The sequence below is a fragment of the Cololabis saira genome, chromosome 7, assembly GCF_033807715.1.
Source record: "Cololabis saira isolate AMF1-May2022 chromosome 7, fColSai1.1, whole genome shotgun sequence".
NCBI lineage: Eukaryota > Metazoa > Chordata > Actinopteri > Beloniformes > Belonidae > Cololabis > Cololabis saira.
In genome coordinates this window covers 24,742,006-24,766,953 of record NC_084593.1, presented here as the reverse complement: position 1 = coordinate 24,766,953, position 24,948 = coordinate 24,742,006, and the positions used below count along the sequence as shown (strand labels likewise).

The following is a 24,948-nucleotide window of genomic DNA, read 5'->3' as shown; positions in this document are numbered from 1 at the left end:
TAATAATCGCATCATGGAAATCATCAAGAAAAAAAAAGGGATGGCACTTAGATAAACATAATGAATTGTATTATTACAGTATGCATATATTATAATGTGGTTAACATTAGATAATAAGTGCTGTTATCTGGTAGACATCAGAACCAGAGGTGTACAATCCAGGTGCCAGTCACTAAACCAGCTCCTCTGCAGGTGGATGGGAGGTCCTAAATGAAAACACCTGTTCTGAATGTACAGCTGATCCAGAAACGTGACAGGGTTTCTACTTTATGGCACCTGGATTACACACCTCTGATAAGAACTGATTAGAACTAAAGTGAGGTGGAAAGATGCATCTCTTTTCACAGTAAATTCAAAGGTCTGGGAATGATAAGAAATATTGTTTCTATATTCTGATATCTGGATTAGGAAGGAGGTTTATCAATTATGGGGGAAACAAATACATAATTACGGTAAGTGTGAATCTGCCATCACTGTACAGAAAATGAACTTTGTTTTTTTTTTTAAGCATCAAGGCTTTGACTCTTTCCTTAAGGTCATCAAAAGCACAAATTACAGGTAAATGATTCCCATGAAGAGTTAAATTGATGGATAGGAAACTGTTGTTGAGGTTATGGGTACAGAGGAAAGGATAATAACTTTTACTACACATTACAAGCAAGTCTTCAAAACAGTGATAAGAATACAAGAACCTGCAGTCGATGCAAAGATGAATATATAAAAGTAGCCCTTTTATATAATCCCAAACAAAACATGTTGACAATTAGAAGACATTTTGCAAGAGTGTATTAGAACTCCATGAATAGAAGCTTTTGTGCTAATGTGAGATGAGGAAGCATGATGCCGACATCCCTGTGTGAGTCAGTGACTAGTCATTGTCCTGTTTCTCGTTTAAATTTCAATTTGCACCACCAGCTAAATGGGTTTCCGAGTGTGTAAGACAAAAGCTTTGCCTTGTGGGTGTGTAATTGACTCACAGGGTTCAGCAGAACAGTGAGGAAGAGCTCCCCTCCATTGATGAGCTTGTCCAGTTCATTGGGGCTGCCCGGGTAGTCTTTATAGAATATGGTGTGTGTGAAAAGGCCACATGTCTGCCTGGGCAACACCTGCGATGTAAACACACACACACACAGTCACCAACAACAAGCATAAAAACTGTAATGATCATAAGAAAAGCGCTCACACAAAACACACCATCAGCACTCCACTGAGAGCAGAGCGGAGCTGTCAATACTCCAGGCAGTTACCCCACACATTGTTTGCTCTCAATAACATTCATATTATGCAGCTCATCTAGCCAAAGCAAACCTCGTATTCACTCTGGGTCTATATGGAAATTCATGGTAATGCTTTTACAGTTTGGAGTGTCTGGGGAACTGAATATCAATCATCAGTGAGCAGTCGAGTCGTCCATTCAAACTTCACTATCTCAAGGACGGCAAGAGAACTCCGAGACCACACTGACCAACTGAGCACTGGCAGTCCAACAAAGAAAGTGGACTGGGGCTGCTTTGTTTCTTATCTGCACTGAAGGTCAACCTGGGAGGAAAATAATGAGAAAAAAAAAAAAATGTTCCTGCCTTTATTTTGAACTTCTCGAATTCAATCTATTCAAATGTAATCTTGCTCTCTTAACGGTGTAATTCACAACGGTCGAAGGCTGTGGAGCTGAATGAAGTTTTTCTAAGTGTTGACATTTCAGTGATGGTTTGTGCGTCGGCGCTTGCATTGCTGCTGCCAGATGTCAGTCTTCATTTTTGCTGCCGAGTCCTGCCGGGCAGAACTACTCAGACAGGTGTCTCATGCACGGCTGGTTCTCTTGACTACATTATCATCTCCTACTCCGCAGAAGAACGCCACAAATAAGCAGGACAGATAAGATGACTGCCCTTTTATGGACGCCTGTTGCCTCAGTGATATATGGTAAACGAAAATAAAATGAATCATCATCTAGAAGGCAAAGGCTCGAGAAAAGGAGATGTGGACCGGACAAATCAGGAGGGGGAGAAAAACTGCTTGTTGATGTAGAAAATAAATACAAAGAAATCAGAAGCGGTAGAGATGGAGACACAATGGTAGAAACTGTAAACTGCAAGAAAAACCCCAGAGAAATCAACAACCCTTAGGTGAGAAGATAATGAGGGTTTATGAATGCATGGGAGTGTTGAAAAAAAAAAAAGGCCTTACACTGATGCCACTGTGGATGAAGCCTCGCCGGAAGCGGGCAGGCTTTAGGTGCGGGTACTCCTCAGTGCTCGTCACCTTGATGCCCCACACCTTCTTCCAGGCATCATACAACTGTATGTGCACAGGATAAACCCCCGAGTGGTGAGGAGCCACTGCGTAGCCCATGTTAGTGGGGATCCCGTGCTCCTGCAGGTGACATCACACACACACAAAATAAGTAACCAGAAAGGCATCAAAATAACACTTCGGTCGAGCTCCCCTGATGTTGAAGGCAGAATCTCCCTATTTTTTTCAGAAACGAGTGAAATCTACCATCTGAACAATCACAAGAGGAAAAACAATGAACCATGTAATCCAGAGCAGTTTCATCAAATTAATGACGGCCGCACAGTTGGTCAGGGCCGCATCGGTGAGGATTATCCGTCAATCTCCAAAGCTAGGGAGGCAGCGCAACAACTGTCATGTGATCACGTATCATGTGACAGATCCCACCATAATCAGCGCAGAGTCTGTGCTGTTATCATAAGCTGTGATACATTTATTATCTGTGTCCAAAAAAGGTCAATAATTAATCCTGACACAGGATAAATAAAGTCAAATTATTTAAAAATCAGACTGAGGCAAAAGATGGCAGTAGTCACATATCTCAGCTCTGGTAAGTTAAAGAAAACATATTATGATTTTTTAGTTTTTCATTTTTCTTCAGAGTTTTGCTTTTCTGTGATTTCACTTGGTCTGAAAAGCTGCAAAACCATACGTCCAAACAAAAAGATCTGCTCCTGAGCTGCCTGAAGCTCATTTGTAGATTTGTAGTGCAAGCACTTCATCTTTAACTTGATGTGATTATTACTAAATGCATTTGCACAACTCCTGCCTGGTCCCAGCTTTGGTACACTACGAACACCAAATGAACGGCTCTTTTTGCATCCCACGACTTCTCGCCACTCAACCGAACCAAACCATCAGAGCGGACCAGGCATTTTAGGAGAGGACCCTAGCCCTACGAGAGACTACGTCAACATTAGTCCACTTCTGTTTTAAAGCAAAATCGATGTGTATACTTATTGGCTTTGTAACTGTGTGTTAGAAAATATCTCTGTCCACATTTACTCCCATAAATGTGTATCATATGGCCATCCATGCTCAGCAATTGTAACAGAATAAAGGAAAACAGTCCAAAAACTGTTGTAAATAAACCTTGCCAATGACTTTCCTCCTGTGTTTGTAGGCAGGTGTATCCCTCTGCCTCAGTGTTGTGACCACTGAAGCACGTCTGTTATCTTCAGGTAATAGTCATATGATGCAGGTTTGGCATATCAGGGAAGGATATGTCGAGACCCAGAAGATAAATGATGAAGCAAATCTGAGCATGATGTCACCGTTTCTAAAAGCTTTCAGTTTTGTCCATCCAGATTACACCATAAATCCAGGTTTATGAGTTGAAACAGTTTGTAGCAGGTATAAAATATCCCTGGTTTAACCATTTCAGAATGGGAGAAGAGTTTTGAGCCTGTGACTGTGAAAATTGGCAGGTGAAATGCCACCACCCTCTCTGACTTCAAGATTATACTAAAGATTTTCCCTTTTGAAAGAGCTTAAAACTGATTTATTGATTGTATGCATTATTGTTCTGACAAGCTTGTTTACATACTGAACTCTCAAGCTCTTTTTTTAATGTTTCACTTGACTGTAATTTTTATATATTACCATCTTATAAGTTTTGTTTTATTCTATAAAGCACTTTGAACTGTGCTTCTGTTTTAAAAGGTGCTATATGAATAAATAAAGTTGAATTTAAATCTCACTAATGTGGACGCAGCTTTAAAGACCGGAGTTAAATCAGAGTTTCATACTGAAGCTGACAAAAAGTGCTTTAGTATGTGTAGACTGTTTATGAAAATGATAATGTGTTTCTTTTTTTCCTCCTAACATTAAAGCATGCCAACCTTTTCCAGCAGATAGTCGAAATATAGTCAGGAATCTGCAAATGGGTTAAATATAGTCTGTTTAATGCACCTGCAAACCTGCACCGTCCTGCTGTTAATGCACTACATAAAAAGCTATCAAAAGAAAAAGAAAAGGGCTAATTATACTGTGAAGCAGAAAACATTGTGTGTACGGTACCGACATTAGTTCAGATGGAACTCATTCAACAAGAATGCACCAACAAAAGTTTGGAAATTTGCTCGGGAACAATCTCTCATTTTTGCCGGGGAGTAATGGAACAAGAAAAAGAAGTTAAAGGGAGCTGCCGCCAAGAGGCTGCTGACCCCCGACTCCCCACCCAAGAAACCCTGCTCTGCTGTGTCGCTTGCGGTACGGAAAGCGGGTTTGCAGTTAAAAGTACTGCTGGACTTCTTAATTAAAGAAGTGTGAGGTTATTTGGTTGCACTGCAGACAAACAAAACAGCTGCTTTGCTTTATTACACACTAACTGCTAATGTGACGCTGTTAACTATACGCGCCATCGCCACAGCAACCATGGCAGTCCTGGCTAAAGGGAGGGTTAAAATAAACAAATGAAATTAAATAAATTAACTCGGGGGGGGGGATAACAACAACAATGTTATCCCAGCCCCAGCATTGTCTGAGATTGCCTTTTCAAACCAGAGAGACCGTCCAAGAACCACTCCGAGGCCGTGATCTGACCTTTGCCCCTTCCCGACTCACCATGGCGAATTTCTTGTTGAGCAACATCTGCTCGGCCAGCACGGAGTGGTTGTGAAAGAGATGGGGCTGCATGTGGCTCCACATGTGAGGAAACCACCAGAAATCCTTCACGTGGGAAAGCAGCAGGTCATCTCCCAGGTCTTCCTCATCCGATCCTGGATGCGATAGAGAAGGTGGACAATCAGATGGGAAGGAAGCAGGAGATTGAAGGAAACGAAAGGGGGGGATGGGGAGGGGAAAAAATGGAGGGGAAAGGGTTAAGAGGAAATTGAAGAGATAAAAATGGAGCAAGTCAAAGGGGAAAATGGAGCCAGTGATGACAAAGAGAGGAAATGAAAGTCAGCGAGGCAAAGGTAGAAGAAGGTTCAGAGAGAGGGATGAGAGAAGTGAGCAATGGCAGAAACGCAGTCAGGCTATTTCAGAAAAGAGTAGTGGTACTGGAATTAACTTGTACATGTTTTCTTTCTTTCTGTTCTCACCAGCAGCTGCATCTTACCAGCATGAAAGAATTTCCCTGAGAAACCCAGATTGAAGGTGAAGTTGGGCACATGGGTGCGCAGCTCCCTCTGTGTTTCCAGCAGGGCCTGAAACAGCGGGAGGAAAGGAGAACGGTTCACTAGGCGATGGGCTCAAACTGGTGCATAAGAGCGTTAAGGATGAAGCATGAACACATGGCCTGTCGCGTGCCCCCATGCATCTTTCATTCTGCAACTTTCTCTTGGTAAACATCCAACATCCATTGCCTCACTCTTCTCCTTCATTCTGTTTGATATTTTGCACTCCTCTGATTCGGGTGTTTGTTTCATTTGATCTGAAACGCTGTATCAAACTCCCAGCACATTCACGCTCACACACACACAATTTTTCCGTCTCGTCAGGGTGTGATTGGTTACTACAAGCTTGCTGTTGCACTGGCAGAGATGAGGCCTTGATGTCTCTTCCATAACTTTTTCTTATAGCCTCTGCCTCCACATGTGAGGGGAGCCTGTTCTACTCTGATGGGATGCAAGCAAGGAGCTTTTCAACATTCTTTGTATGTCTCTGGGCCCCTGAAATATTCATTGCTGTGGAGTTTCTGTTACAGTCTGAGCGGTGGGGCCTGTCAGCTTTGAAAAGCCAACTGGGACAAATGCATTCAAAAGGAGAGGAGCGAGAAGAAAGGGTTTCTGTATGACTGGCAGAGGATAGCAGATGCCATGTGTGACACCTTTTTTTTTTCTTCTTATAAACCACAGAAAGGCAATGTTGAAAACTTTGCATGATGCGTAGGTAACCGGGTTTTGTTTTGCACCGAAACCCATGCTCAAACTCACCTTTACATCAGGAACCTTCATGCGGGTGCCTTCTTTACCCACAAAGATGTCATCGATATCCACCAGCATGTAGCGCTCCAGGGACAACGAGAGCCTCTTCCCCGTCAGAAAGGCCACAGCGTCCACAAACACCAGCTTGTGCAACCAAAAGCTCAAATTGTTGCCGAACAGGACCCTCTGGATACCGTCGTGAAGCCCGAGGTCCTGAACCACGGACGGGAGCATGGCGGCGTTCTGCCCCATGGATGCTACGCTCTCGGCTGACTGGGTCTTAGCCAGCAGCACGGGCTCGTACGTAGAATGGTTGGACTGGAACACGGTCCAGTCGTCCCCGGGCAGGGGACCTGGGAGGGGGTGCCCCGATCGGGTGATGAAGAGCAGAGGGGACTTGGGGTTGACCGCGCAGTCCTTCAGACCCAGGTTGGAGTGAAGAAAGAGCGGGAAGCCTTTCAGCTGAGCACTGAGCAGACTGTTTTCATTGGCCTGATCAACACGGGGAGGAAGGAGAGAAATGACACAGATTTATCATACGCCACAGAGATGGAGACAGTGAAGTATTGGATATAATTTCCCAATTTCTCCAGTCATGTGTGAAATAAGGAATGTCAGAGCTACTCAAACGTGAAGGCATGAGGCAGCTCCTACCTGCTATTCTCAATCTGCTGTGCTCCGAGTTGCCAGTAAAATGAAAAATCTGCCTTTCTGAGACTGAGGGTTCATTGAGGACTTGCAGCAATTTCCCCTATCAGATTTGTCACTCTCCAATTCTCACTTCTTTGCGCTTCACCTTACCCTTATTTAAAATTTCATCCCAATATGGAAATGGTGTTGGTAGCATCCTCGAGCCAACACTGACTTACACTGTGCGGTGGCCGCAAGTTACACATGTTTATTTGTCGTGATTTAAAGGGGTTAAAAAGTATCCAGGGCAGATTTTCTTCCACCACTGACATTTGTTTCGTAAAGGCTCCACTTCCACACAATGGACTCCCAATAGAGTCTTAATCTATGTGCTCTGCATGTAAAAAAGCATATTGATTTTGCATATAAAAGTAACTTGCAGACAAAGTAATCTGCATTAATTCCACAGTCGTGTTACTTATATCTCCAGTCCAGTATATCCTGCACAGTTCAAACTTTGCAACAAACTTCTAAAAAACACTAACGGAGATATATATTAGGCTTCTGGAGTTCTGGTGTTACATAATGAGTGCTGTAAAAGCCAATTACTGAAATAGAGCGGATGCAAATCCTCTCTTTGTATTGCAGCTGGAGTCTCCAGACCCTAAATAGAAACACTGCATCTGCGGCTGGCTTCTGAAACATATCATCGCTATCTAATAAAATTAAGAGTCAAGAACTAATCAGTTTAAAGTAGACTTATAATTGTGAAACGGTTCTAAATAGACTTAAATGAGTTTACTTATCAGGCCAGAATTAAGTATACAGCTCTGTGGCAGACCAAAGCTGGATTTTAATGTCCATCGCGTGGAGGTACTTGGATGCAACGTTTAGGTCGTGCTGCAAACAATTCAGGCAGCCCAGCAGCACTTGGTATGACAGTCACTGGGATTCACGTGGTTTTCTCCTTCCTTCTCTCTCAACAGGCAGTAAATCTCAACAGGCTCAACCCTCATCTACACCGCCTGACATCTCTGCACCACCGTCAATGCATCCACACTTCTTTCTATATTCTTTCCACGTCTCAGATAGGGTGATTAAAACCATAAGACCTGAAAACTGGCCTTGGGCAAACAAGACCCCCCAGGGATTACTGGCAAAGAGGGAAGAGGGAGAGTAAGAGATACAGAGTGAGAAAGAGATGAAGGACTGAAAAACTAGAGGGACTAAGGCGAACCAGAGAAAACAAGAAATGGAAATGAAACAGGCTGGGGAGGAAGAGTTAGAGGGGCCAGATTGGAGAACAAAAGCAGAAACTGACAAAGAGAAGAGAAACATGAGACAGTGCAGTGCAGACGAACTGGGTGATATTAAACCAGGCGGGTCTCTCCAACTCCATACATCCCATCTCCTTAGAGACGGGCGAGCCAGATGGAAAGGGCAGAAGGTGTGAGTGAGAGGAGGGAAAGGAGGGAGGCACTGGGAGTGCGGTGTTGTCCTAACCTTGAAGAAGCCAATGATTCCCACTCCGTACTCCACACAGTATTTGTCCAGCAGCTCCCGGTTCCAGGCATCCAAGTTCACATACTTGAGAATGTTTTCATAAATCACGAGAGCAAAGCGTCCTCTCTCTTTGTCCGTCAGTGTGGGCATGTCCCCTTTGCCGGGGGAGATCTCAGTCCGGTACTTGAACCGGCCAGACTCCAGTATGGCCACGATCTCCTGCCCCAGTTGAGAATATTGGCTTTCCACAAACACCAGAACCACAGGATCTGTCCTGGCCCCTCCGCCATCCATGCCAGGGCCCCCCGAGACGCCCCGCAAAGGTAGAAGCCGGGACGGCGTGACCCGTGGGTCATCCGAGCCGACGGACGCCCCTTCGGCCAGGGACACGCCTCCTCCCAGCGGCTCCGGCTCACGTTTGACGCCATAGAGGAAGTAGGAGAAGATGAAGACGCTGACGGTGCAGAAAAGGAAGAGGAGGAGCAGGGAGGTCTGCAGGGGGAGGAGGCGGACCAGCCGACGGAGGCGCGTCACACATCCCAGCATCGTCCCTCGCCACACCGCTCCGCCCCACCAGCCTAGCAACACGCCTTGGGGATAGTCTCTCTCGGGTGGGTAGAAAAAAATAGATACAAAAAATTAGGTATATTAAAAAAAAAAAAAAAAAAAAAAAAAAAAAGTTGTCAAGGATAACTCAGAACAGAGTCCGTATTTTTACAGAGCTAGACAGCGCTACGGTTGCAGCTGCCGCAGCTACAGAAGAATGAAGTGAGAAGGTCATGTTGGCGCTCCCTCATGTTGCAGCACTCCTTATGTCACCATGGCAAAGAAATGGGGGGGCTTAGGATCGCTGGTACACGCTTGTGCCTCAGAGGGAGGGGCTGGCAGGCTGAGTCACTGGTGGAGGAAACTGATGGAAGACTGCATCACCTGTCCATCATATGAACCTGTCCACCATATCCAGGTTAGAGTTTGACCCGGGCTTTTGATTGGAGTACAATCTCTTGAGGAAAATAAGGCCACACAGGTCATCTCAGCAGCATCTCTCTCTCAGAAATGAATCTCCTGACCCTAGCGAAACAGAAACAAAGAAAATCATGTTAAAATCCAGCAGTACAGCACCAGCTTCTATAGAACAAATGGCATACTGCATTCCTTTGTTGTGTGGGTTTACTCATGTGTGGGAGATGTGTGCATACTGGCAGTACTAACACTCCAAAAGTTCACTCAAAAGTAGTCCTTGCATTCTCCTACTCAAAGCGAGACCTGCCAAATCCCCCTACACACACAACCTCTGTGAGAGGAAAATTTAACACACACACACACACAAGAAAAAAAAGAAAAAAAAAAAAAATCACAATCAACAGGCAGAATGTGAGTGACAACAGAGCCCTAGGGCAAGCTAATAATCAATTCAGTTATCATGGAACTGCACGACTGCATATCAGCGATAACATCACCTGCAGGGTACCATTACTCTCCATTTCCCTAAAACCCTCACAGCACCAAGACCAAAAAAAAAAACAAGCTGACAGAACAGAAGGGAAGCAATCCAAAAGCAGAGGCGTGGATAACAGTGACAGACAGACCTGGCAACAATAGGACCCTTTCCTCTCAGAGAAAATCCCCCAGTGCTCTCAATATAGATTTCCATACCCTCTGCAGACCTAACACAATATCCGAGCCCTTTAGTCTATCTCCATTGAGCAAAAGTGTGAAAGCACCAGGATGCAGCATGACAATGGTGTGAGCTAGACGCTTACAAAAACATCATTCCTCCATTTAGAGCGCCGGTGAGAGAAATGAGACGCAGCATCATTACCTTTGCATGGAAATCCTCTGACTATTAAGCTGGAGAGCCACTGCAATGCACAGATCCCTCTATAAACCCCGAGGTACTACATTAAATTGGCATCCTTCTCAGCCCAAAGACGTTACAACACTGAGCACCAAAGTCATCAAGACTGACACAAATGCACGTGAAATAGATGCAATTATGCTATCCAATTGTTTACTAGTGACATTATACACCAAGGTCTAATTAAAAGTGAGCAAACTTAAAGATACTAGTGTTGTGCTCACCATAAAAAAGTTCCATTAAGAGAATCATCCGATCAGTAAAGTTATCCTTCATGTGGACACAGTGCAACATAAAGGAGAAGAAAAAGGTTACACAGTATCCCTTTAATGTAATCACGGCCATCATCCTGGCAGATATCGCTGCTCCTTCCATGCTTCCAGCTAAGCTTAAGGATGCCTTAAATCTCCCTCTGAGTGCAGTGGCAGAAATTGGACTTCTTTCTCTCTGAGTCGTGTCCAACTTTGCTCTTTGCAGGGAGGCAGAGTCTAATGCAAAGACAGGCCGTGAAGGAACAGTGGGCGTTCAGAAAATGTATCACAGTGGAGCAGACAAAAACCAACAACCCTGGTCGCTTTCAGATCCCCCTGGGTACCTTATTTGTTCATTTCTGAGGGAGCCGGGGTTCGTGCCACGGCATATCAAAGAATGATTAGCCACAGGAAGCGACTTTGGCTGGAAAGAGTAAGGCAGAGGGCGAGAAGACAGTGAAAACTTAACAGCACAGAAGCAGAGTAGTTTTTGCAGACTTCTTTGACACAGGACCGACAAAGCCACTTGAAGAAACAACTTGTGTTCACACAACACAGACTTTCCAACCTCATGCAGACCAATTACTTTTGACCGCACGTCTTCAGAGATCTCTTTTTTGTGAGGTGTAGAATATTTGTCTTTTATCAACGCTCTAAATAACAAACACGCGTGGAAATGACTGTATAAGGATGAAAGTGTAAAACTTTTAATTAATCTGATCTCTAACGAAATGTATTAAAATACATTTTAAAGAAAAGGACTGTATTATATTTAATTTCTGTTAATGAGCAGCCCAGTTCGTACTTGAGACATGCCATCTTTGGCCAACGTCAGCAGGGACACAATGAGCTCTGCTGCGACTCCAATGACCCTGCTGACACGACTTGGGAGCAGACTTAGTGGTGACAAGACACACACAGAGCTGAGCCTCAGAAAGCCTCACTTCTTGCCCAATTCACAGTAGAGATGACCGCCTCCTGATGTTGACCTTCAAACTGTGATGCACACAGCTACAGCTGAAGGAAGAAACGATGATGGTGTGAGGGAAGGAGGGTGATGAGAGCTGCTAGGATAAATGAAGGGAAACCTCAAGGCCTCGAGCGTGAGGCAGTGATATCAGGCTGGCTAAATAGAGCGCAACGCATTGGACTTCACTGACAGAATCATTTCCAAAACTTTGCTTCCATATCTTTGCAAAACATTTGATTACACTTTTCCTCTAAGAAAAAAGGTAAAACTTGAGTCTGCATACTTCTGCTCAACGATGCGATGTCAGGGGCGATCTTTGTAACAGCTTGTTACCATCTTTTGCTTTTTCACGAGGTAATCCATGCCCTTGAGGACTGAAATATAAAGGGCTCAATGCTCGTGATTCTGAATAAGTAGGCATCAACATCTGTAAAATAGGACTTAACTTCCATCCAAAGCCTGTTCATATTCAGAGTAAATCAATCTGTTGGAATGCCCGGCATCACTGGACCTCTTGATTTGCAAAGGAAATTTTGGTTGCTTCACATATTCCATTTTGCACGGGAGAAGCCTCTTTGCTCCGTATAATGCATGACTCAAAAGTGGGTCTGCTTGTTGGTCTCATTGTAAAGTCCTCAAGGTATCCTCACATACTTCAAGGTACGTGGTTTAATAGTTACTGCATCATTCAGTTTTCTGTGAAGTAGCTTTCCAGATTGTGCCTTTGTAAGAAATCTTATATCTCCTGATATTTAATAAAACGGATCAACTCATGTCCACCAGATGACTTTGACCCTCAAACAGATTTTAAACTCTCCGGTAAATGTGTTATGATCAGATATGGAGCATTACATTATGATGAGGAACAAAACACTGACTGAACAGTCATGGATCTCAAATGTCTGGATGCTGATTTCACCTAATGCGTCTCCATTTCCTGTGATGGAGATGCCTTTGAAGAAGCGACTGTCGACTGTATCGTTTTTTTTTTTTATTATTATTTTTTTTTTTTTTATTATCCACGATCTTTTTCCCATTATATCACCCAGTGCTCCTACCTAAGTGACAGTCCTGGGCATTGCCACTCTCTACCAACCCTGGGAGGGCCCTGCACTGAGCTCAGGTTTTATTTCATGTTTTATTTAATTTTATAATTTATTTTTTATATAAACACAATTGCCTGTCCTTAAAAAATGAAAAATAATGGACAGAGGTTTATTTATATCTATACTGACTGATCACTGTGCCTGTCCTTGGTTTTAGTACCCATCTTTCTTGTGTTTATTATCATTTGCCAAATAATTAAAGCAACCTCATACTAAATTTAATGTTAATTTCATATGATGTAAATAATATGAAAAAAAAAAAAAAAAAAAAAAAATAATATATATATATATATATATATATATATATATATATATATATATATATATATATATATATATATATATATATATATATGTGAGCTAAGAACCGCCCCGTGTTTCAGATTACCAAAGTTGCCCAAGTCTTAACGCGTGCTTGAAGGAGAAAAGGATAGACACGAAAGTATCTGCTAGCCAACTTTTTCACTTTCGGTGATGGAAGGAGCTCCAACTGAGTATGAGCTCTGTAATTGCACACAAGGACTATAAGTCTCTCTAAATAGAGGTGGCAGGCCCACCAGCGAGAGGTGAAAAAGACCCGCAAAATGAGAGGATTGAGCAGGGAAGGCAGACAACGGGGAAGGACAGGAGAGGCGATGACAAACAACTAACATTTCTGATTGGTTTGAGAAATAAAGAAGAAAAAAAAAAGCAGCCCTACGGGAGATCGTAAATCTTACAGGTTTGAAAACCTCAATTAATATATTCCCTTCATTATTTTATTGCAGCTGGGAGAAGGTGAGGGAATGAATTGAGGACATAAACAACAGCAGGTGATGGCCGAGAGGACACACTAATATGTCTCCTCGGGGTGGGTGGTCACTCAAACCTGCTCGCTCAAGAAGACGGGAAACAGGCCAGAACCGCACTGCTAGATTAATGAGCGATGAAGAGGAGCGGGGGGAGGGAGGCTACCCCTCAGCCGTAACAACTCCCGGGATAAACAACACTGCGGTCGGCCATATGTAGCCTCCCTACACATCCTGTTCTCTCCTTCACCTCCCTCCCTCGGCAGCACCGCTGCTGCACTTTGGTTAAAGTGTGAATACGACTAAGTGGCCCAGGGATTTGTGAGGAGTCGGTACATTAACACCATCGACCTGTGTCAGCCTACCCCACAGTTGATCTTTTGGAGAAAATGAACTTAAATGATGGCTGGAACCTGCTAGCTCCTTGGGCCCCAACGCTGCCCAGCTCCCACGTCCCCCACCTTGTGCTCCTCTCTCTAATCTGTGCCCTCGCTGCCGACTGACGGCAATAAATGATGACCCTCTGTGCTCTGTTGCCACAGGCCCTGGCAACCACACGTTCTCCATGGAAACGCTGGAGATGCCTCGTGTTCAGAGGCATGAAAACTGCAGAAGGAAGGGCGGCAATCCATAGGACCCTCATCAAAAGGCTGCTGGCTGCTGTCACTTTTCTGCCTTTGTCCGTTTATTGATGTGGATATACCAAAGTGGCTCAACAACAGAACAGACAGACCCCGGAGACTCATCAGAAGGTCTACTTGTCTGTACTTACTCCCCATAACAATGGTGCTGAGCTTTTGTTTAAACACTTATTTCAAAGAAAAAAACGAGTTCAGTCTGACCACCGACAATGTTTTTTTGTGGGGCATGGGTCAAGGTTAAATGGGTGGGGGGAACGACACAAATGTAATCCCTAATCTGTAATCCTGTTAATCTCGACACTGCAAACACAACCAGATGTGCTTATGTCAGCTCTGTAACTGTGCAGGAAGCCTTGAAGGGATTACCAAATAAGACACAACCGTGCAGCTACAGAACCGTTTCAGCAGGATATTAGTTGTGAGGTTAAAATAGAATCTCTCGTTGCACACAGTTCTGTTTTCAGACGGTGCGTTTTGCAGATTTAGAAGACTAGAGGCAGCAAACTTCTCCTTTTTTCCCCAGTTGCTGACTGTCCACAGCTACGAGATCGCTGAGCTTCTACCACAAGCGGGGAGAAGCAAAGCTAAAGCAAATTTCTGCATTTGCATTCAGCCTCCTACCCTTTCTTGCGGGAGATTAAACTTCAAAAAGCAAGAATTTTCACATTTCTTTTGAAGCACATCTAAGACGACAAACAAGCACATCAGAGGAGCAGGGACTTGTCTTCTTAAAGAGGTTGCATTTAAAAGCCACTGTCACAGGTTTTTCCCCTCTCTTATGCCAGCCTTGGCAATCACCAATGTAGAATCAATCAATCTGGAATTTGAATTCCATTTTTCGTGCATCCAATGTGATTGCTATGATTAAAGGCTTAGGCCGTGAAATATCGTGAAAAAAGATGCCGCGTCCTCACTCCAAGCTTCTGCCTCCCACCTTTCAGCCAGTCTAAATGCACAAGCAGGCAGCTTCAGTTGAGCTGCAAACATTTATAGCGACATTTTCCTGTCGCTCTCCCTCTCTCTCCGTCTCATCAATTCATTTCATGCCAGTGCGTGAAGGACAGAGGACTCGGGAGGGAAATACAGTTTTGCCTTGTAATTCTCCAGGAAGTAACTTTCAGACAATTTGCCCAACCAAACCATGTGGATGAATTATCACATCATTTTTCAGCAACTCAATTTACTTTCCCCAAGACTGTGGCAATTTCACGGGGGTGGGGGTTTCTCAGTTTACCATGCTCCTCAAATTACATTTGAAGGTCCTACTTGAAGACCGCGATTTCAGTACTTTCGTAATTGAAATGATTGCAACGTTATTCTTTGACACAGAAAAGGGGCAAAGAAAGAAACAATCATCTTCAAATACAGACGAGGGAGGGCAATCTTTTTCTAAGAGCAATTATGGACAGAATGGGAAGACAGTGAAAGTTCAATTGACGGCAATTACAGCAAACTCTCAACACCGCTGCTGTATTATAATTCCTGCAGAGGACAGAGCGAGATCTGACCCTTAGCCCTGCATTAAAAGGATCATGTCACAACCCATCAACATATCATCCATCAGGGAAAATAACCTGAGCCGGCACAGGTGTAATGGCATGACTACACATTCATATTATGAGGATTATTAGGACAAAAGATGAATAAAAACAAGGAGGGCCGGGAATAAAATATACATGGAGCCGCAGAGTTATTTTCATCTCAGATAGGCTCTCAAACCTGCCGCCTACTTTCGATCTCCGGCAGGATGGATAGGAACAGAGGAATCTGAGAGCACCACAGAGTGCAAAATGGATTACTTCACAGCGGGAGAAGCAGCAAAGAGGAGCTGCAGGAACCATGGGAAAACTGCACCAGGGTGGAGACGGACCGAGGAAGGGTCACTGGGGAACAGCAGAGACCGCAGTGGCGAGAGTAGAACCAACAACTTCGTCAATAGCGTCGATTAGTTTCACTTACGGCACACATGCACACACAAACACACACCTTCTTTCATGCTCATAACCACTGGCAGCTTGCTGCTACAGTATATCTATTCATAGACACTCTGTGGCCCATTTACAAGCGCTGGGACTCTCAATATGTGCAACAAAAAGCATCATTAAAAGCTGAAATCCCATGAAGATGGACAGTCCCACCATTGTTATATGCAGGGTGATGTCTGATTTAACTACAATCCAGTTCTTTTGATAACACTGTGGACAAACTATTCAAATAATGATCGCATAACAAGAGAACCGACTGATTAAACCAAATGGACGGAAATAATCAACCTCACTTTGGAGACTGTGCACATGACTTCCTCTTTGAGTGACACTGCAGACTATTAGGCAGCGGCCACACGATGAGGGAGTCCTACTGAGCAAGTCGTTTAAATACATTACTGTTTCTTTCATTTTCTCTCTCTTTTTTAAAGTGGTTTGCCATTATGCATGCGGATGTCCTGCGGGTCTGAAGTTATGGCAGTGACATATTTATGTGTGGAAATGATAGGGTGGACAGTCACACTCCTTTAACAAAAAGGAAGGGGAAAAAAGAAAGAAAATGCCCACTTCAGAGAAAAAGAGCAGCTTACTCCACTGGGTTTTCTGAGGGCAGAAATAAGCTGGTAGTGCCTCGGACAGCCAACCTGAGGCAGAGGGAGGTGGTGGCAGCAGGAAGAAGGGGTTGGTCATTTATCATTTTTGTCAGTCTCGGTCGAAAAAGGCAGGGGGTGTGTGTGTGTGTGTGTGTGTGTGTGTGTGTGTGTGTGTGTGTGTGTGAGAGTGTGTGCTTTCATATAAATTGAGTGTAGGTGGAATCAATGTGGCGTTGATGGTGAAAGCAGGGAAGGGCGAGGGAGCCAGATCAATGCTGGTGGGAGTGACTGTTTGTTTCCATTGTTTATCCACCGTCAGTTCAGGATACTACTGAAGGACAAGGGAGCACGGCCGGCAGGATAATGTCTCCGCTGGGATGGAGCGTTTGTTATAGGTCCCTTCCTTATATAGATATCACTCAGAGGTGAAAGTCAAACTGCTTATGGATGAGGCTCGTCTGTGTGAACGTGAGAGCCAGTGTGGGAGATGCAGAGCTCTGGGAGGAAGGGGCAAGTAGAGATAACAGTACTGGTTTCATGCTGCAGGCTCTGCCAATCAAATTAAATGTCCATTCAGTTGAATTAACCCATGAAGATATCTGCAGAGCATCAGATTAATGCACAGCAGTTTGGATAGGACCCTCATACCTGCAGCAGTGACACATTTGCTGACCTGACCTGAACCAGAAATGATATCAAATACTAAGTAAACAATCATAGTAATAATAAAATCCCCACGGATGCTGCAGCACAGGCTGCTACACACAAATAAACAATCTTGCCGTCTTATCTTTTCAATCAATCAGAAAACAACCAAGTTGATGCATCGTGGGATGTGAAAGTGATTCCTAAAATACCTGTGCAAGAAATGGCGACAAGGTACAGTAAATTCAAGGGGCTGCTGAAATTCAGGTATGATCATACCCCGGGGAGCCCTTTCTCTCCTTTTTTTTTTCTCTGCCACACCTCCCTCTTCCATCTCCTGTTCTTTCACGTCCAGATAAGAAACGGCCCGCACTGATCTGTCGGTGATTTGCGCAGCAGAAGTGCGTTCCCATGGGAATATCGCGGCGCAGAAGAAAAGCTGACACAAGAAATGAGATTCTGTTGTGCGGCCCATATTTTTGCCAGCGAGATCAAAAGGATAGGATTTTTTTCCTTCCCTCCTGCATGAAAAGCCCACTCATAATCATCAGCTTGCTTTCAAAGCACAATCAAGAACAACAGATAAACGGGTGGAAATGGAAATTTGTCTACATTGTGCTCTACATAAACAAACAGCACACCCTCGACACATCCACCCAACCCTCAGCGGTAACTACAGGCAATAAACGTGTAAAAACTTCAAGCGCAGAGAAACAGCCTGATGCATGATTGTCTTCTGGTGATAACACTAATTAGAATCCCAGTTGCAGGTCCAGTCATGAATCCCATTATAATTCTGGTGCATGTTTTTTGAAACAGAGCCTCAGCTCTAAGCTTTTCCTCCTCTATCTCACACATTCTGTGACAGATGCAGATTCTCAAAGGCAATGCATTGAGACATAAGACTTGAAAATATCTGAATGCTTGCATTTAAAAAAACGTAACGTGCAAAAACCTGCAAATTATATGATAACAAATATGACAGAGGAACTCACAAGCTACATGAAAGAAACCACTAAAGGAAACCTTTAAATTATTCTTTGGAGTACAAAAAGGTCAGTCATTAATGATTCAAAACAGCTGTGCTTCTTTCTGGAGAAATCCATCTTCAAAACCAACTACCTTCACTGCTGAAGGACACAGAGAAGCCAAGAATCCACACGGCTTCATGGCAGTCCAATCAACAACCACAGTCTGAGTGATTCACCGCTCTTTTAGAGTAGACGGGCAAAAGAAAGTGCAAATATCTCAACTCCCGTTTGCCAGAGGGTATCTGGAACTCTGGAGTAGACGTATGCTTGAATTGAGACCAAAATCAAGTGCCGTCATCATGTTCTAATATTATATTAAGAAAATCATTCTCCGGTAAAGCCTTTTTTGTTGAAGATTCAGACTTAAATTGGATATTGCTCCTAAAAATAAGAGATGGGAATTACTTTAAGACAACAATCTGATAAAGTAGCAAAGTTAGAATCTATGCCTCGGTGAAATTGAGAATCAGCCGAGGTCTATACACGCAGTTTATGAATCTAAGCAGCATCTGTGCAAATATGTGATGGGGCCTGAACGCAGTGCTTCCCATAATCGGGGGCTGCCAGCCAAATAGCCGACTGCTCACTTAAGAGCAGTCGGGAAAGCCGGCCGGTTGAGTGACGGCCCAAAAAGAAACAAGTAGTAGCCACTTCTCCAAAATTGCCTTTCCACAATTTGTGACACTTTAGTGTGTTTGCAGAATTGTGTAACAGGCTTATATCATCTCATCCTAAAAATTAAACCCTTACAAATTCCTGGAAAGCTTTTACTCGTATTGCAGTCTGAAGTCAGATGATGCTGGATTATCTTTTTAAAGATGTTTAATGGAAATTTATGTGGAAACATATACTTTGAGGTTTTACATAATGTAAGTTACCATAAGATGAACAAGAATGCTGATTTCCCTGTACAATAATTCATTACATATTTACTATGAGAAGGGACGCACGCGCACACACACACGCACACACACACAAATTAAATAGAAGCTTTGAAACATTTGTCTGAAGTCAGCAAAATTGGGCCGTTTCGGTGATGATTGTACAGGACAGCTGCTCCATGTCCTTGCTGACAACCTTGCTACACAGCCAGACCCATCAGCATGTAGCTGTTCAGGAGTCTGTCCTGAACCGCAATAGGACAGATGCTTTTATAATTTATGCATCATTTTGGTCTTTATTTACATGTTTTGAATCAACGTGAAACAGTCACAACCAAACCAATGTGAATAGGTTGAGACACTGGAGCTGGCGTGTCTCCAATCCCTGTTCATGGAAGTCTTCAAATATTCCTGAAAATAAACAAAGCGAAGCCTCAGCTCATCATTATCTCTTTAGCCTCAACTTTTTCCACTACTCAATTCTGCTTTTCAGCTTTTCAGCGGAGCAATCTACCTGTGCCAAGCCAAGCTGCTTTTCCTTCGGCTGCTCTCATCCCGGACCTGAGCATGAAGCATGCGTGGGTGTCACAGAGCTGACAGGTCTATCTGCGCTCTGTCTACTGTGCTGGCTATTCCCATTTCCCCTCTTCACTGCCGCCTCCACAGCTGCTGTGTATCCGACTGTGACACCGCATACACACACAGATCTATCAGTTTACAGAAGGGGGGTAGCCGGGGCCTGTGGACGTGGTCACGGTTTCACAGGGCTACATGCATGGCGTATGTCTTGGAACGCTTTTAAATCAAAACAATGTGTCATTACTCTTCTCTGGAGATGAAAGCAAAATAAAGCAGCAGAGAAAGAAAGAGAAGTTTTTTCCTTTTCATGTAGGTAGAGAGCAATGCATTTCCCTGCCCGTTCCAGGCCGGAGAGCAGCCTGTCAGGGTTATGGATTAAATGCCACTGCGCCGCGTCGTATACGCGCGCACACACACACATACCCACATCTTGTCTGACAGTTTAATGGCGTCTATGTATATGTGCGCTCACGTGTGCAGAAGAGCGGACATGCGTGCGAATCGGCAGCGGTTAGGGGGTCCCACCACCTGGTCACAAAAGCAGACTGTCACATAGTGCGCTATCCTTGTAAAATCTAAATTTTGCCTCCTGCCAGACATCCATAACAGACCAGCAGCTGCACAAGTCCATGCAGTCAGGCACACGCCGTCACCATAAACCCTATGTAACACATTTCTCATTTGCTACGCCTCTCTGCCATTTGCTCTCCTGAGCACACGGACAGCCATTTCTCTCACACACACACACACACACACACACACACAATCCATTTGCGAAGACACAGATTGGTGCTGCTGCCCCCAACCCCCCCTAGCTGTAACAGGTGTGGTGAAAGAAGTGGGGGCAAGAGGGAGAAAGATGATCTAGTCATGAAGGTTCCACTCTTGCCAAGACATCCGTTGTCTCACTGCTATCCTTCACCTCCTGAGGGGAAACTTCCAATCAGGTCGACAGATCAATACACCCTAGCCTTGGGATATATGGCTTGAAAGCTAACTAGAAGCACTTAAGGAAAGGGGGGATCTCTATTGATTGCAAAGAGTTAATGAGACCATGTTTGCTGGCTATGTTTATTTTTTTCAAAAGACAGGAAATGCATAAATCAATCAGTTAACTGATAAAAATTCTCGGGGTCTGACACAATCTTGTAATCCTAGTAATACACCTGACTATTGTTAAATGGCAATTTTGTGTTGCTGAATAACATTCAAAAGCTAAAAAACACAAAAAAGCTGAAGAAACAGCAGCACTATGGAGCTCCAATGTTAGTCTAATGATGGTGCGATATGCTGAAAGAAAACACAACCCCACAGTCAAAGTGAAAAAGTTCAAAAGTAATGCACAAAGTGTTGTAAAAGGGGATATGTGGGGACACGTGCTCTGGTGCAGATTTCAGAAAGCATAAACTAGATGAAGCATATGCAGGATGTCAAATCTGCTTCTACAAAAAGGTAGAGTACTCTACTAATACATCCAAAATGAGGAACAACTTGACCCGGTTTCACCTCGACTGTCTGCAACTTCAACACAGCCAGCTTGATCAAACAAGAATTTGGAAGCACTGGCAACGCTGCACTCCAAGTCAAAGAGGGAAGAGAATCAACAAATCTGTATCAACTCAGCGAAGGGTTTGTAAACTTTGGTCACAAAGAACACTGGGTTTCAGCAGCTGGTAATGAGGCATATAATGTCCCCTTTTATTTTTCCTGAAGTCTTAATGAAATGTCTTTGACATGGTTTGGTCAAAATACCACAGAAATATAATACAAAAGAATCCTTTTCAACCATGTCGCTCTTGTGTGGGGTGTGTGTCTCTTTTGAAATGAGTCATACAGCCTGGAACCATCCGCTTTAGGGGCACAGCAAATACTGCATGATGTGAAATAATGTGCTGATGAAGATGGGGGAGATGAGTAATTCGGTACTGATCTGCGTCAGTAATGTCACGGTACCCTGCAAATCTGAACCAGTTAGCTGAATATTAATAGATGTAGACAGCTCTAAGCAAAGTAAAAGGGTTACTTTATCCAAAAGTTTTTGTGGGATTGTTGTCATTTTAGACACCCAAATGTATGCACCAACCCTCCCCTAAAAGAAATTACATCTATCAGGTCACTTTTAAAAGACCTATGACAGGGATATTCAATTGGCGGCCCGCGGGCCACATGCGGCCCGCGGGCCACATGCGGCCCGCCAGGAGCTTTTATGTGGCCCCTGGTCATATTTCAAAAAAGGGGTTGTTTGTTGAAAAAAAAAATATATATATATATATTTTTTTTTTATTTCAGATTTTTTGCCAGTGTTGCACAGTGTTAATGTTTGTCACATTATTATTAACCTCCGTTGTACAGAGGACTTGTTGACATCATTTTGGCTTCTAGGATTGGCCTGACATTTTTTTCATTTGAATAAGTGAGGACTTTGTATTTCAGATGGAACTTCTAAGCCTCCTATAATTTCATGTGATTGTTTTGTTTTGCTGATATAATGCACAGATGTGTCATTAATAAAAGGAGCTTATGGTTAATATTTTAGTTGCTTATTTATAACATCAAACTGGCTACTATGGACTGAAATGCTTGTGCCCAATGCTTAATATAATATTCAAATAAGGAAATCTTGGTGGAAAGTGGTGCTTTGTCATTATGGCGTGTTTTATTAAAAGTAGGTCAATATCAACTTCATTAAGTTTGCACAATGCATGGTTTCAAAATGAACTTGCATTTAAAATAATATTTCTTTATTTGAATATTATATTTAACATTCACAATGACTATATCTGGAGACAATTAATACATAATTCATATGTAAACTAGATATATTCAAATGTATAATACAAATGTATTATATATACATAAGTCTTCGTCTTTGAGTGCAAAATACCTTTTGAAAACCCCCAAATTTTCAAATTGTGCGGCCCTCTCCATACAGTCCTTTTGCAGATGTGGCCCCCGGCCGAATATAGTTGAATACCCCTGACCTAGGAGGCACTCATCTTGACAGAAACAGCTTAACCTGCACTCGCCAAACAACTTAAAAGTCGAGGAAAACGACTCAAATGATTCTGTTACACGTGACTGGTGGACTTCATCTCTGCAACATCAAAACAAGGTCTGTAACAAGCAGACATTAGAAGTGTTTAAAAAAAATAATAATACAAATCTGATATTTTTACATCTTATATTACAAACAGTTGATTGATTTTCGATCTTTGAAAGCACTACGTAAAAAGGAAATGAGGAGGTTCTGGCAGCGTGCCGTGCATTAAAAGAATATGTAGCCACATGTGGTCCGATTAACCGCATTAAGTTGAATATTTACCACAAGGGTTCTAAGATGCATGGCTCTGTGTGCATTTCTCACAAAATGTGAAATAAAAGCTGAATGGAACGATGAGAAGGACACTTCAGTCATCACTGCTATGTTAAATAAGTGGATCCTGACCACAAAAAAAAAGAAATAAATCTTTTATCTGCACTGCAGGCAAAAACATGGATTATAATAAGGTTCAGAATGCCATGGCATCTTTGCTCCAGTATCAATTATTCAGCAATGCATTTTCTAACCCTTTAATTATACATCAATGTTACAATAACAAAGGCCAAGGACACTTGGCGCGTTCCTGCTTACAAAGGCCACGACATGAAACCGGATGAGGAACTTTAGCCTTTCGGTAAGGACTAGAGGAAGAGAAAAGGCCTCCACGCTGCTCTCCCCTCGGGTCGAGCTGGCATCTACGATGTGTCCACCTAACCCACTGTGTGATCAGAGATCAAACGGTTAACCAGAAGTCTGGGCTATAGCTCTGTGCTTACATTATTCAGCAGCATGTTGCAACAGCCTGTTCCCTGATCTCACACACTGGGAGACCGGGCTGGTAACCCCGGGGAGGGGTACGCCAAGGACGAATAGCCGGATTAAGAAAAGATGACAGAGGAACCAGGAGGCCGGAGGGACGAAGGACAGAACAGAATAAGGGGTGGACCTGAGGGTTTGGAAAAAAAAAAGTAAGCTGAGCGAGGAAAAAAAGAAAAAGGGGACCTATTGAGATGAAAAGACTTATTGAGAAAAGGGAAGGATGAGAAAGTGGTGAAAAACAGAGCAAGCACAGGTGGATGAAATGGGCAGAAGATGAGATGAGCCATCCAACTCAGCCTGTTGCCAGACTTCTCCCTCTGGCAACCTCTAAATATGGGTGTTAACCTTTGACCACATATCTAATTTGTTAGCCTAGCTCCACCTTTTATCTGAGGCAGGTAGAACAACTGATACAATGTTTTTATTTCCTGTCTTTTCACAGCTGAGGCAGAAAAGCAAATTCATCTCCCTCCCGCTCGATGTTTGTCACCTGAATATGGTCCTGTAGCGTGTTCAAACAGATAACACTACCCACTGGTTTTATTAGACTCCTCAGAAATAGCACCCGAACACAGCCACACACACACATAAAACAACAAAGCAAAACAACATCCATCAGCTGAGCACTGAAATGACAGCAACCACAATTTGGGAGCGCCCTGCTTATAGTCCCAGACTAGCGCCGATGCTCAGTGAGCGGGCTCCTTTGTTCATTAATTGATTGGCCTCCCCGGCTGGGCCTCAGTAACTAGGTTACACAGATCCAGGAAAGGAACAGGATCGCCGCCCCCCCCCCGGTGAAAAGCAGAGGATAGATATAAGACTCCAGGGCTGGAATCCGAGTGTTAATATAACTAATGGAGTGAGGACGGCAGTAGGTTTATTGAAATTACCCCCATCTAATCAGAGCAAAGCAGCTGATGAAAGTTAAGAGGGGCGGGGAGGAAGGTTGGACTCCATTAAGTGAGGGTGATGTCAGAGCTGCACCGACTGAAAGTGTGATGCTCAGGAAAGCTGAGGTGGCGCTGTCATCATTTCACTCACTGATATTTCTCTCAGCAAAGGAAGGAAGGCTTTCTTCAAACAATGGAAGCAGTTTAAGGAGAGGGCTGAGGGGGTCACTGGGGGCTTGTGGACCACAGGAATATTTTCATAGTTCTTATTAGGGATGTCCCGATCCAATCACGTGATCGGTAATCAGGACGATCACGTTTCAGACTTGATCAGAATCGGACGTGGCATCCCGATAAAGGATCGGATTAGGGCTGGGCGATATGGACCAAAAGTCATATCTCGATATTTTCTAGCTAAATGGCGATACTCGATATATATCTCGATATTTTTCTGTGCCTTAATTGGGGTTTCCCCCAAAGCATTATAGCATAGCATCTCTGTTAGCTTCATTTTTTTCTGAGGCGAACCCTTAAAAAAACAGTCAGTTTTAATACAAAGCCTCGTGCCAAATGT

At 43.5% G+C, this 24,948-nt stretch overlaps 1 protein-coding gene across 1 annotated transcript in view; it reads right to left on the bottom strand.

Annotated features, from left to right (window-relative positions):
- LOC133446939 (bifunctional heparan sulfate N-deacetylase/N-sulfotransferase 1-like) overlaps window positions 1–24,948 on the bottom strand; it is a 56,257-nt gene that overhangs the window by 10,070 nt on the left and 21,239 nt on the right. The window contains exons 2-7 of the mRNA XM_061725168.1: window positions 8,295–9,365; window positions 6,171–6,653; window positions 5,354–5,441; window positions 4,858–5,012; window positions 2,188–2,373; window positions 978–1,106 (exon numbers count right to left, since the gene is read on the bottom strand). Of these exons, the coding sequence (XP_061581152.1) occupies window positions 978–1,106; window positions 2,188–2,373; window positions 4,858–5,012; window positions 5,354–5,441; window positions 6,171–6,653; window positions 8,295–8,840 (1,587 nt within the window). The 5' untranslated portion in view covers window positions 8,841–9,365. The remainder of the gene's footprint in view (window positions 1–977; window positions 1,107–2,187; window positions 2,374–4,857; window positions 5,013–5,353; window positions 5,442–6,170; window positions 6,654–8,294; window positions 9,366–24,948) is intronic.